Genomic DNA, 13,597 nt, shown 5'->3' on the forward strand with positions numbered 1-13,597 from the left:
GTTGCAATCGAAGATGAGCCAAAGTCAACGATCGACTCTCTAGTCCCTTTCTCTGGACCCACCCACCTTTAAATCGGTCCCCTTTTACCCAACCCCCTACCCTCTCTCCCTCTCCAGCCCGGTTCACATCTAACCCGCTCCCCCCTCTCCCTCCCCTTCCCGGTCTATTCAGGTTTTGTCCGATGGGTGTCCCCCCTCCCCTTTCCCTTTTGAGGCCCTGCCCCCCCTGTGGCTCCCCTTGTGAGCTCGGCCAAGCTCCCTCTACCCTAGCTTTGAGTTGTCCCCCTGTCCACCCCTTGCCCTGGTCACAAGAGTCTCCCCCCTCGGGGTTTGTTGCATACCCCCCCCCTTTAGTTATCTATGTCTTTAGGGTTCTTTTGGAATGTCAGGAGTCTCAAATCCCTGGCTAAACATGCTGACATTAGGGCTCTCGTCAAGTCCACTCACTCTTCCTTCCGTGCTCTTCTAGAAACTTGTGTCCTTCAGGAGAATGCCCCCTGCATTGCCGCCTCAATTGCTTCCATCCTGGTCGGTCCTTGCTAACTATGACCACTCCCCTAACGACCGTATTTGGATCCTCTGGGACCTTTCAAAACTCCACATCTCTGTCTCCTCCCCTCAGCTTCTCCACCTTCAGCTCTCCCTCCTTAAGTCCTCCTATTTCTCGGTGGTGTATGCTTTTAATCGTGCCGTGGATCAGGTCCCTCTATGGGCTGACCTCTCCCTCCTCAATTCCCGTGTTGGTTCCTTCCCTTGGGGTGTGGGTGGTAATTTCAATGTTGTTAGGTTTGGTAATGTAAAATTTGGGGGTAGACCCCTTGACCTCCTTTCCACCAATGCTTTTCGTGATTCTCTGGAGGACCTAGGTATCAATGATCTGAGGTGGTCGGGTTCCCCCCTTGCCTAGCATAACAAAAGAGGGGGCTCTGATCGAATTTCTTGCGTAATTTATCGTGTTCTAATCAATGAAGCCCGGCTCTCCTCTTTCCTCTTTCCTCAACTCCCATGCCAACTTCCTTCTCACAGGAATATCTAACCATAGTCCTTGCCACCTTCTAATCCATCCCTTTATCTCATTTGGGCCAAAGCCATTCAAATTCTTCGACATGTGAGCAACTCATCCTCAATTTCTCTCCTCTGTCCGATAGGCTTGGGACAAGCCGGTCCACTGTTCTGTCTCCCTATCCTTGCTTTTACAAAAAAAGCTTCGAAATTCCAAAATAGCTCTCAAAGCTTGGAATTTGTCCACTTTTGCTAATATCTCTTCGAGGGTTTCCTCTTGCCACTTCTCTTTCCTCCCAAGAAGAGAGCTTCCTCTGGTAAAAATCCCACATCAAATGGCTGGAACTTGTAGATTCTAATGCCACTTACTTCCATCGATCCCTTACAGTCTGCTCTAGCTCTAATTCCATTTCTTTGCTTCTCAATCGGGATTGCACCCTCTTACCGTTGTCTAAGGCAGAAGCCATCTCCTTTTTTCCTCCCTCTTCTGCCCTCCCCCCTTCCAACCCCTCCCTCTCCCCCTATGTTTAATTAACAAGTTTGTCCCCCCTTCTCTCTTCTACTCCCCCCAATCTATCTCCTCTGAGGATGAAATCCTTATAGTGGTTCATTCTCATTAGTCTAATCGGGTCCCTGGTCTTGATGGGTTCAACATGGGGTTCTTCTTGGCCAGTTGGGACATTATCAAAGATGATCTCATCAAATCCATCTGTAGCTTCTTTTACAACCCAATCAACTCCCCCGCATCAACCAGACCTTTCTCTGCCTCATCCCCAAAAAAGAGGGGGCCTCCTCCTTGTCTGATTTTAGGCTTATCTCCCTCTGCAATCTCCTCTACAAATTCATTCCCAAAATTCTGGCTAATCGGCCCCAATTGGTGGTCCCTTCCTTAGTTAGCCTTAACAATTGACTTTCATCTCTTGGAGAAGTATAGCCGATCCTTTGTTCGGAAATAGTCAGGTGTTTTAACTGTAAATCCCATTCCCCTGTTGCACTCATGAAAATTGGCATCCACAAAGCACTTGACTCCCTACGGTGGGATTTCATCTACGATGTCATGTCTCAAATGTCCTTTCCCCCTTTCTCTTCCCCCTTGCTCTTGAGGTCCTCTCTGGGAGTATCTAGTCTAAAACTTACCAGCTCCTCATCTCCCCCGTTCCCAAGGTTAAGGCCCTCAGCCTTACCCACCTTGCCTTTGCGGATGATCTCATGATCTTTTCCAAGGCTAATCCTTCTTGCACCTCTTCCATGATGTCTTCCCTTAAGCTCTTCTAGAGCCTTTCCGGTCTTCGGATCAATCTTTTGAAATCCTATATCTTGCTCTTAGGTGTTTCAGAATCTGACAAAGAAAATCTCCTTCGCCTGACGAGATTGTCCCAAGGTTCCCTTCCAGTCAAATATCTTGGCCTTCCTCTCATTTCTGCCAGGCTGACTAGTCACCATTGTACCCCTATGTTGGATCTCACCCGCAAAAGGCTCCAGCTCTGGAAGGGTAAACTCCTCTCCTTCGCTAGCAGGATTGAGTTGATTGGGTTCTTCAATCCTCTTATATTTGTTGGTGTGGCATCGATGGGCTCCCCAAATCCACAATTAAAGCAATGGAATCTCTCTTTTGCGCCTTCATTTGGAAAGGAAAAGAATGCTCCAAATTCATCCACCTGCTTAGTTGGGCAACCATCTGTCTCCCTAAATTTGAAGGAAGCTTTAGCCTTCACAGGATCCGAGATTTTAACATTGCAGACATCCTCAAGCTAATTTGGAAATTCTCCACTAAGCATGACTCCATGTGGTTCAATTGGGTCTACTTATACCTCCTAAAAAAAGACTCCATTTGGACAGCCCCTCATCCCGCAGACAACTTTTGCGTCTGGTACAAAATCCTCCTCCTCAGGCCCTTAGCCCTTCGAGCTACCTCCTCCGTGATCGTCGATGGGACCTCTACTTCCCTCTAGCTTTACCCCTGGCACCCTTCAGGAGTCTTCTTCAATACCTTAGGAGCCCGCTCAGTCTACTTCTCTGGCATCCCTAAATTTTCCCCTCTCCTCTATAATTTCCCATGGCTCATGGTCCCCTCCCTCTCACTTTCCCCCTTGTCTCACCCAGGTTTGGGCCTCTCTCCCCCCTTACCTCCCACTCAGACTAGATCATTTGGACCCCCTCCCCGAACGGTCTCTTTAGTTCTAGCTCTACTTGGGACTATGTTAGGACTCTTGCCCCCACTGTCCCCTGGCACAAACTTGTTTGATTCAAAGGTCACATCCCCCGCCATAGCTTCAATGTATGGAGATTATAGTCTGGCCCTTGCTTGTTGGCTCCGTTTGTGATCGTGGACCACCCTCCATTTGATTGTGCTGCTATGATGTAACGTGTAGTCGTCCCAAGGCAGCAGGATGTATGGTATAGGGCCCCCTATTTCCTCTCCTTTAAAGTCTCAATGGGCAGTGGCTTATGCCTCTCTACCCAAGCCTTTGTCCTTCATTGCCACATCCCTGTCTCCCCTTCCCGGGACGGTATTGAGAATGTCGATCACCTATTTTTTTCTTGCCCTTTCATCTCCATTATTTGGAAGAAAGCTTTAGATTTCATTTGGCCCCGTAGTAAAAGACCTTTACCCTTTGCCTGGAAGTGGCTTTGGTTGGATATAACCTTTTCAAGCAATTCTATTGAACTCCGCCGGCAAGCTGGTGTCTAGGGCCCCTATTTCGCACATCTGGATGGAGAGGAATCTTCAAAGATGAACCTCCAATTCCCATTCTTTTGACATGATTTGGAAAATCTTCTTTGAGGTCAGCTTCAGGCTCCACTTGCTCCGCCATGGTTCTCTCTTAGAATCTCCCAAGAATATTGTTGCTTCCTAGGGCTTAGATCATTCTCTTTTTCAGTCTCCTAGCTCGCCCCTCTTGGGCTTTTAGGGCTTGAGACTTTGTATAGTTCCCCCTCCCTCTCTTTCCCTGTGTATCCCCCCTCTCTCTCTCTCTTCACCTTTTGGGTTTTGGTAATGAATTATTTATTCACCAAGACAAAAAGTAAATAGACTAAAAGCGACTTTATATTTGCTAATAAGTATTAACAACAACAACTCAGCCTTATCCCAACTAAATGGGGTCGGGTACATGGATTCTTGCCCTCCAATCAGCTCTATTCGAGGTGGCCCGTTACAATAAAACCTAAGAAAATAAAGATGCAAGTGTGCAACCTGTAATATAAATGCCCAAAGCTTATTTTTAGGCCATTGGATTGCCACCTGTCCCTTTTGGGCTTTCCAAGCTTACATCTCGGCCTCCATATAGGATCATGGTCTAATACATTTTTTTTAGATCTAAACTATATAGTGATTTTTTTTTTCAAGTTCGGTTCTCAGTTCTAATGTGTTTCTCTTTTTTGCATGGTGTCTTGATTTGTATCGAGCTATCTTGACCTGTATCGGGTTGTATCGATCAATACGGGTAGAGACAGCTCAATATGAAAGGATTTTATTTTTTCTTGTATTGTTTCCTGCTGTTTAGTGTAGGCATGGCCTAATTTGATATGTATCGAGACTTGACACCCTGCTCACATTAGGGTGCATACCTTTGCCGGCTGTTGGCACATTTTGTGTACTTGTATGCCTATACATGCCATTATGGTAAGGCTGGTTTTTTGAAGCAAACATAGCATATAATTGTTTCTTTGGACCATTGCATTATAGAGTGCTTGCTCTTTTTTAGCCAATGGCTGCCTCTTTTATAATTTTGCAAATGGGTTATGATATGCAACTTAAACTTTGTTATCTTCTGCAGTGGGTTACATATTGTTACTGATAACTTATTGATTTCATTTGGCATTTTGGCTCTGTGTAGAATTGTCATATTCTCTTAATTGTAGTAAATTATTCCCTAGTATCTTTGCCATTTGTGTACCATAGGCACTCTCATTGTGCAGTAGGTGCTAGGGGACCTTGGTGCCTAGTTTGTGCCTCTCACTTTGATAACTGTGATCACTTGCTTGTCTTCAGGTCATGATTGATTTTCAAGCAGCAGAAAGGAAGAGGCTAGAAGAACCAGGATCTGAGATTGGTTTAGAACCTATATGTGCAATGGTTGGTTTGTTTCTCCGTTATATGTGCAAGATTCTATGATAATTTTTTAGTTTACTACTTACTAAATTTGAGTCTTGACAGATTAACAACAATCTCCGCTGCTATGATCTTGCAATGGAGCTTAGTAACAGCACCCTGGAAGCCCTTCCAAAAAACTATGCTGAGCAGGTTATGTCATGTTCATGTGCTCTTGAACGTGTTTCATGGTGTTAAAATCCAGTTTTATCTTTACCATGTTCCTCACTTTTTCGGATGCCTCATTTATGTGTGATGTGTCTAGTGAATTGGCATTTCAGTCTTCCATTTGGCCCTTTCTTGCTTGCTTCTCTCTCGCATTTCTTCTTTTTCTCTCTTCCCATCTTTTTTATTTTATTTTTTTGGGGACAATGTCGTGAAAATGTCTAGAGATTTTTTCAGCTCAGAATTCTTGTAATTTGTATGATTTCTGTACAATTCTTGCTTGCTTTAACTATTCCTCATTACTATTATAAATCCGGTTGCTGGAGGATGTTTAACCTTCTCATTCTTGTACTAAGTTCTCTTTTAAGATAAGATTGGGTCCACTCCAGATGATGAGGGAGCATAAGGGGCAGCCAGATTAGGCTATTTTATTTATCTTTTTCATTTAATAGCTGCTAGTAAGTTGCCAGCGAAGTTGGAGGGGCCCAGCCTTACTTTATAAGTTGATAGTGTTTAGAGATTGAGGGGTACTTTATTATTCAAATTGCTATAATACTATTGGTTCTTCATCTAATGGACTATGAAAGGGCTTTGGAGCCCTGTAACCCTTGGGGTTTCGGGTACTCAAGCCTGTCCCACAGAGAGGGTTTGCAGATCTATTGTTTCCCCTTTGATTTGCCACTAATATATTCATCTTCTAATACAGTGGCCGGAACCATCTAGTAGATCCCTCAATCGGGATCGATGTTGCGTGGAATGATCCGGATTACAATACTATCTTTAAAACCTCAGAATCGAACAGTGCAGTTCTTACAGTGACACTGGGTTGGACTCTGTCAAAGGAGTTTATTTATTTTGGCATGTTATTGCCTACCTAAAATGGGGCAATCAACATTTATCATTTTCAAGCTTCCTGATGGATCACTTGAAGCAACACCTGATACAGAAATTTAGCCTCTTTTGTACTTTTATCTTTCTAGATGTATAAACAAGTCTTTTGGTTAATGAAATTATATAGTACTATGATACGAATATGATTCCTTTCCATCCCTCAACTTTTGCATTATTTCTCATTGTTACATTTCTTCAGGTCAATTTCGAAGACACTTGTAAAGGCTTTCTTGAGGTTGCAAAGGTCTGTCAATGTTTCCTTTCGTCTTTTACAAACTACACCAAGATCATCAACTGCATGCTGGACTGCATTTTTGTATGTTAATTTTGCATTATGTTTTAGTTCTGCGTGGACCCATTTTGCTTTGACTTCCATATGCTTCCACAGAATGGAACAAAACTGTGATTTGTTGATAGAATGGGTTCTCTCCCCCGCCCCCCCCCTAAATATGGATTGGGCTCTAGAAGTTTCAGTCTTATTTCCATGTGAATTCTCCGAGGCATGCTTTTCTGATTTGTGTTTTCGTTGCTTGCTTTAAAAGTTGTGGAGTTATTTATTTATTTATTTGGTGAATAAATAATTCATTACCAAAGAGACAAAGAAAACAAGGAGCACCGACCTGGAGAGGGGAAGAAGAACAAAGACAACAAAATACATTCAAAGCAAGACTAGTCCCTTAGGAAAAAGGAGCAAAATGGAGGTAGAAGGCATAGAAGGAAATAATAAAGAATAAGGAATACCACCATGTAAAACAGAGGAAGACATGCGGTTAATGAGGTAACACGCAGTCAAAACGGCGTCTGCCCAAAAAGATTTGGCCACTTTCATCTCAAACAAAAGAGACTAGGTGACCTCCATTAAATGTCTATTCTTCCTCTCTGCCACACCATTTTGTTCTGGAGTGTTGGCACATGAGGCTTAATGAATAATTCCACGTTGAACCCTAAATTCAGTTAAGGGGGCAGAAAAATACTCCTTAGCATTATCACTACGAAGAATACACAGAGGAGTCTGAAATTGAGTATGAATCTCTCACAAATGTACAAAAAATTGAAAATAACTCTGAACAAATTTTCATTAGATAAATCCAGGTAACTTTGGAATAATCATCAACAAAAGTAACAAAATAACGAAAGCCTAACTTAGAAACGATTGGACAAGGACCCCATACATCAGAATGAACTAAAGAAAAAGGTTGGTCAGAGCGTTGATTAACTCTAGAGGATAACTCACACGGTGAAGTTCCCCAAACTGACAAGACTCACAATTTAAACTAGAAAGAGACCGAAAACGAGTATGTAAAAGCTTCAAATTCTCCAACGAAGGATGACCCAAGTGACAATGAATTTGGTGAGGTGACGTCATACTGGAACATGCATAGGTGAAATGTCCCCAAGTATATACAGCCCCCCCCCCCCCCCGATTTACGACCTCTACCAATCATCTTCTTCGTCGTAAGATCCCGAAATACACTAGAGTCAGAGAAGAAGTTTACAGAACAGTTATAGGCTTTGGTAAACCTATTAATGGACAAGAGATTAAAAAGGAAAATCTGGTAAATAAAGAACTCTAAGACAAGGACAAAGAAGATGTAATAGGAACAGTACCAGTACCTGTCACTTTAGCTAAGGAACCATTAGCCAAAGTAACACTAGATGATGATTTATGAAAAAGGAAAAAATACCTGGAACACCAATCATATGATCCGAAGCACTTAGATCAATGATCCAGGGCAAGAAGTAGTCGAAAGACATGCAGTGGCATTACCTGTCTGAACAAAGGTGGCCGTTGGAGGCTAGGATGACTTGGTGATTTGTTTCTTTTTGGCATATGTTTGTTATCATCAAAACATTTCAAAAAGAGATTCGGTGAGATCTGTATTTTCCAACAGGTAGGAAGGCGGTCAGCAACATAGTTGTCACGGCGTCACGGCGATCCAAGTCGGTGGAGGGGTGTCACGTAGATATATCGACATGTCGCCCGCCATGGCAACCAACGAGCATGTTGACCATGTTTTATTTTTTATTTTCTCTATTTTTAATGTTTTAATAGATGTATACTCAAGCCATGTTTTATTTTTTCTCTATTGTTTCTCAAGTTTTAAGAAGAAAATTCAGAAATCGAAGAAGAAATCAAAGAGGGAAAGAAGACAGGAAGAAGAAATCGAAGAGGGAAAGAAGAAATCGAAGAGGGAAGAAGAAATCGAAGACAAGAAGAAGAAATCGAAGAGGGAAAGAGAGACAGGAAGAAGAAATCAAAGAGGGACGCCATGGCGTAGGTCGCCATGCAACCTTCTCCAGCACCAGGACGCCATGGCGACGCCATGACAACTATGGTCAGCAGCGGAGACTTCAATGCAGATTCTTGCATAAGCAAGGCGATCTTTCCTGGAGGTTCTAAGATCAGAGAAGAGCGGGGTACCCAGGACAGAACCCACGGTGCTAAGTCCATCAATGCACCAGTAGTGGAGGGGAAGGCCAGGAAGAGAGACCCAAAGGGGAAGTGAAGAAATATCCACTCGCCGGAGCTGAACCTGACGATGCCATTGCCGAAGAAAAATTGGTTTTTCTCCCACATGCCAGGGGCCACCCTCAAGTGCACGAACCTTGTCCAGAACCGTAGAAAACTTGAAGATAAAGAACCCATTATCAAGTAGAGAAATGTCGAGATTCCCTTGAGGACGCCATTGCTTGGAGAGTGAGAGCTTAACGGCATGGAAGGGAGGTCTGGAACCAAGAAAATTGCCCACCAAACAATTTTCCCAGAGCTTGGCTTCATCTTCAAGAAAGCCAAGAGGGCAAAGAACGATTTTTGAAAAACCGATAGTGGAAGGGGCAACAAAGTGCAGGGGAAGACCATCGGAAGAGATAGAAGATGAATTGAAAAGGGCTCTCCGGTTGGAAGAAGGGCCAGGCAAGGTTGATGGAGCAACATCGGGAGGTGGCGATGGAGGAGGTGAAGGAGGTGACAAAGGAAACTGGGAAGGGGAGGTTCTGGGGGATGGCTGCATACCCCCAGACAGGCTAGTGATGATTGGAAGGACAAGCAGGACAGCTAGGTGGTCCGCCGGAGAATTTCTTCATTTTTACCGCTATTTTGGTAACCGAGACGGTTGGTCTTATCAATTGGTTTTGGTCTTTTAGAGGTTTCTAGAACTGAAACCAATACAGAACTGATAAGGAGTTTGTTGGTCGATTTTGTCGGTTCAATTAGGTCGGTCTGATTTTTTACATCCCTACTTTATACATCATGTAATATATGTAGCCGTGGTATTGCATCTTATTTAAAACTTCACTATATATATTTCAAATCATTGCATATTTCCCTCTGGGGGTTGGAGATCTGTCACATTGGAATTATTCTCTTGGCGGCAGGAAGCTGTGCATCAGATTGTTAGTGTTATCTTTGATGATCCAGGTGTGCAGGAGCGGCTTGCCAAGCTTTACCGAAAAGGTAAACTTTTTTCTAACACATTGTGTATAAAAGTTCTCATTTCCGTTGTGCTGATTTTTGAATAATAAATGTTTAGTGTTACTTGTTTTCATAGTACTGTGTCTTACCAATTGTCCTGGTTCTCATGTGATTCTCATATGTACTGTTCCAAATTGGAATTTTTCTTCTCGACTTCAATGTGTTGCCAACCATGATTTGAGATCTGTTTTTAATCCCTGCTTATGGTTGCATTTGTTGAAATAGATATGTCTTCTTTTGGGTCAAGCCTTGGTGTAAATTATTGATTCTCCAGAAAACAACTTACAATTTGTGTCCTGTCTAACAAATACCAATGACAGACAATTTTCTTTAAGTTTCTTAATTTTCTGTTGGAACAATTTATAATGCCATGTTATTGTTTTCTTTAATGAATTTCAGATTGGTGTGAAGGATTGGTTACTGAGTATCTAGTTGTTATATTTGATGAGTATTTTACAGACGTGAAGATGTAAGCTATTCATTCTCCTGTAAGACGCAGCATTATTTTTTCAACATTTTTAAGTTTAATTCACTTTTAGTCCTGTTACCATTCATAATACTCTTTTCATAATTGACAGGTTAGTTTTCATTCCCTCATTAGCAGCTAGAGTATTGTACTTGTAGCAATCCAACTATTTGTTGTACCCAGTTTAAAAATATATCTATTGTAAGGGTGGATATAAAAGCATCACATAGAAATTCTGTCTCCCTCCCATAATCATGTAGTGCAGCTATCTTTAATATGTATCTTTCTCATGTTGCTTGATAGATAGTGAAAACCTATTTGAAGTTAAAAAATGAATGAAAAGAAATTCAAAAGATAAGCATTTTAAGTAACAAGGTAAATGGTCAGAAATTGAAATTACAATAATACAATACAACCTGTTATACATTCTTCTTACCTAGATTCACTTTAGAAACTTCAATTTCTGCATTTACTTATATTTCTTAATTAATATTTGAATTATATGGACACATGAACCAGGATGCTTACATTTGGGATCCGGAATCCATTTGTCCTTCGCAGGAGATTTTCCCAATTGAAATTGGATCAATTACATTCTGTTGGGAAGTTAGGGAAAAATTAAAAGTGGGTGCATAAGAATTTGTATGATTCCTGATTGCTAGGATCCAACAGCATGTCAACATGATAAGCAATATTAAATACAGTGTTGTATAGTAAACCTGATATTATGCTTAACAAGTGGAACAAAACAAAGAGTGGAGGAAAAGTATAATGATTTTAGGAGACAGTCCATCAATGATAAGGGCTGTCTACTGTGAATAATTTTTAGGCTGTGAATGGCCTTCTTCAGATCTATTCCCATCATATTTGTCGAGGTAGTGCCTAGGCAGTAAGATGGCTATGAAGTACTGAGGCAACCAGTTGCCATTGTATTCAAGGTGTTGAGACCCAAAAGAAAATGCTGGGGGGGGGGAGAAGAGAGGGGAGGTGTGGACATGGGGCAAAAGGAGGAAAGGAAAGGGGGAGGAGGGAAAAAGAAGAAGATAGGAAGCATAGCTGTCACAGGCACTGCTAAATCCGCAAAAGAAGGACAAAGAAGAAGAAGATGTAGACAATAGCAGCAGCAGCCAATGCCACTGGAGGAGATGCAGCAGCAATTGCCGCTGCTACATCCAATCCATCTTACAGCATTTCTTCCATTGTCCAGCATCGAGGAGAAGAGGAAGAAGATCCTGCATCCTCTCCTTCTGTGAATGAATGGTTCTTCATAAATTAAAGGATATAATCTTGTATTGTATAAGGGCGGGCCTTGGCGCTACGGTAAGGTTGCTTCTTTGTGACCAAGTGGTCGCGGGTTCAAGTCTGGAAACAGCCTCTTTGCAAAAGCAGGGGTAAGACTGCGTACATTATGACCCTCCCCAGACCCTGCAGTGGCGGGAGCCTCGTGCACTGGGTACGCCCTTTTTTTAATCTTGTATTGTATACATTACACCTTATATTTATAAGAAAAAATATTCATTTTACACATAAACCCATCTAAAATTGAAGTTAAGAAGAAATTTAGCATTTTACACATAATTCCCTGGGGAGTCTTCATATAGCATAGGTTGATCAACAAGGTGCTATGCCCATATCAACTAGGCACCTGGCCTCCCCCTGGGCTCACCTTTGCACAATGACAGCTATGTTTCCTGCAAGGGTCACTAAGGACTTTTATTCATGTGGTATTGGATAATTTCATATGTTTGACCTTCTGATAAATTTAGGATGTTTTCATGCTTTCGCCGAATAGATTTCCCTTGGGCGCAGATGAGGATGAAGTTGTTGATCACTTGCTAGTTCATTTTTCCAGTCTTAAGAGGAATATGGCTGGCTTTCCTTGCCTTGTTTGGTGTTTCTTGTGCCACCTGAAGAAGGCTGGTGACTTTGTAAACTTATTGAATGACTCCCAATGTCAACACCATGGAGAAGATTATAGAAAGAAAGGTAGTTGTTGATCATTCAGCTATGAATGTCTTTCCTCACCACTTCACCTAGCTTTATTTTAGGCTTACCCCTGATTCTTAGTTCCTCCAATCTGAATCATATCACTCCTTACCAAAGAATTGACAAGTCTCTCTTGCACGTCTATATCACTTCAAACGACTCTCTCAACCATAGTTGTCATGGCGTCACCATGGCATCCTGGCGCTGGAGGTCTGTGCATATCGACCTACGCCATGGTGTCCTGTCTCTCTTTCCCTCTTCGATTTCTTCTTCTTTAATTTTTTGTTTCTTCCCCAACCTTAGACCCACTCCCTGCTTCCCTAAATCTCCTATTTTAGCCTTGGTTTAGTAACCTGCAACTAAGACATCCGCCAGATCTGATTTCAGATCTCACCATTCGGTTGCCAGTAGAATTTTGGGGCTATTTCTCGTTGGGATCGGCAGACCTTGGTGCTGCGATTTTGTTCCAGAAATTGCAGGGAGAATCGTCTTCATAAGGAGTTTCCTCTACTGGAACTACTCCAGTTCACCGCCTCTCTGCCTCTCTTTCCATCATGTTATTGCAAGGTTGAAGAAGAAATTAAGTCTTTAAAATTGCAAGTAAGGACAACTTATATTATTTATATAAAACCCCTTATATTCTCTATTGCTATTCTGTTTAGCCCATTCAGTTTTCTCTTTAACTCCATTAAATTACAGTTCTGCCACTCCTTTACAACTTCAAATTAATTACAATTCTGCCATTGCTCTTATAAATCTTGATTTATCTACTAGTTTGCCATTCAACTTTGCCATTCAACTTTGGATTTAATTACAATTCTGCCATTGCTCTTATAAATCTTGATTTATCTATTAGTTCGCCATTCAACTTTGCCATTCAACTTTGGATTTAATTACAATTCTGCCATGGTCGTCATGATCGCCATGGCAACGTCATGGCGGGCGACGTGGCGATATATCGATCAAACACCCCTCCACCGACTTGGATCGCCATGACGCCGTGACAACTATGCTCTCAACTTCTCATGTATCAAAGGTACTCCTAAATAAGCTCTAATTTGTTTATTCCTTATTTTTTATTTTCTAGTATTATGCTCATCCATCTCAACATCCTCATTCAGCTACCCTAAATTTATATCTTTCTTCACTGCCCAACATTTAGCTCCGTAAATCATTGCTGGTTGCACAATTGTTGTATAAAATTTCCCATTGAGTTTTAATGGAATACGTACATGGTTCGAGGAATCGAGCTTGGATTGGCAGAATCAGCCAGCCCTTGCAGCCAATCCCATCTGATTCAAAATGGCATAAATTGGATCGGCTAACCCGATCCACCAGATTCAGATCACCCTATTCATCTGATCCAAAAACATAAGATGCATGACTGGTGGACCTCATGCAAGGCTTCCGGAAGAACCAAGAAGGGAAGAGGGAGGGAAAGCCAGGGAGGGGAAGTCGGAGCAGCCGAGGGGAGGGGGTGGGGAAGATATCGTGGGTTGCAAGCCCAGAAGCTGGCCATCTG

General features: G+C 42.3%; 1 protein-coding gene across 1 annotated transcript in view; it reads left to right on the forward strand.

Annotated features, from left to right (window-relative positions):
• Positions 1 to 13,597, forward strand: part of LOC122665298 (exocyst complex component SEC6-like) — an 88,738-nt gene that overhangs the window by 69,646 nt on the left and 5,495 nt on the right. The window contains exons 16-20 of the mRNA XM_043861414.1: positions 4,997 to 5,080; positions 5,162 to 5,248; positions 6,351 to 6,395; positions 9,527 to 9,605; positions 10,023 to 10,092. Coding sequence (XP_043717349.1) covers positions 4,997 to 5,080; positions 5,162 to 5,248; positions 6,351 to 6,395; positions 9,527 to 9,605; positions 10,023 to 10,092 — 365 coding nt within the window. The remainder of the gene's footprint in view (positions 1 to 4,996; positions 5,081 to 5,161; positions 5,249 to 6,350; positions 6,396 to 9,526; positions 9,606 to 10,022; positions 10,093 to 13,597) is intronic.

The sequence above is a fragment of the Telopea speciosissima genome, chromosome 6 (assembly GCF_018873765.1).
Source record: "Telopea speciosissima isolate NSW1024214 ecotype Mountain lineage chromosome 6, Tspe_v1, whole genome shotgun sequence".
Classification (NCBI taxonomy): Eukaryota; Viridiplantae; Streptophyta; class Magnoliopsida; order Proteales; family Proteaceae; genus Telopea; species Telopea speciosissima.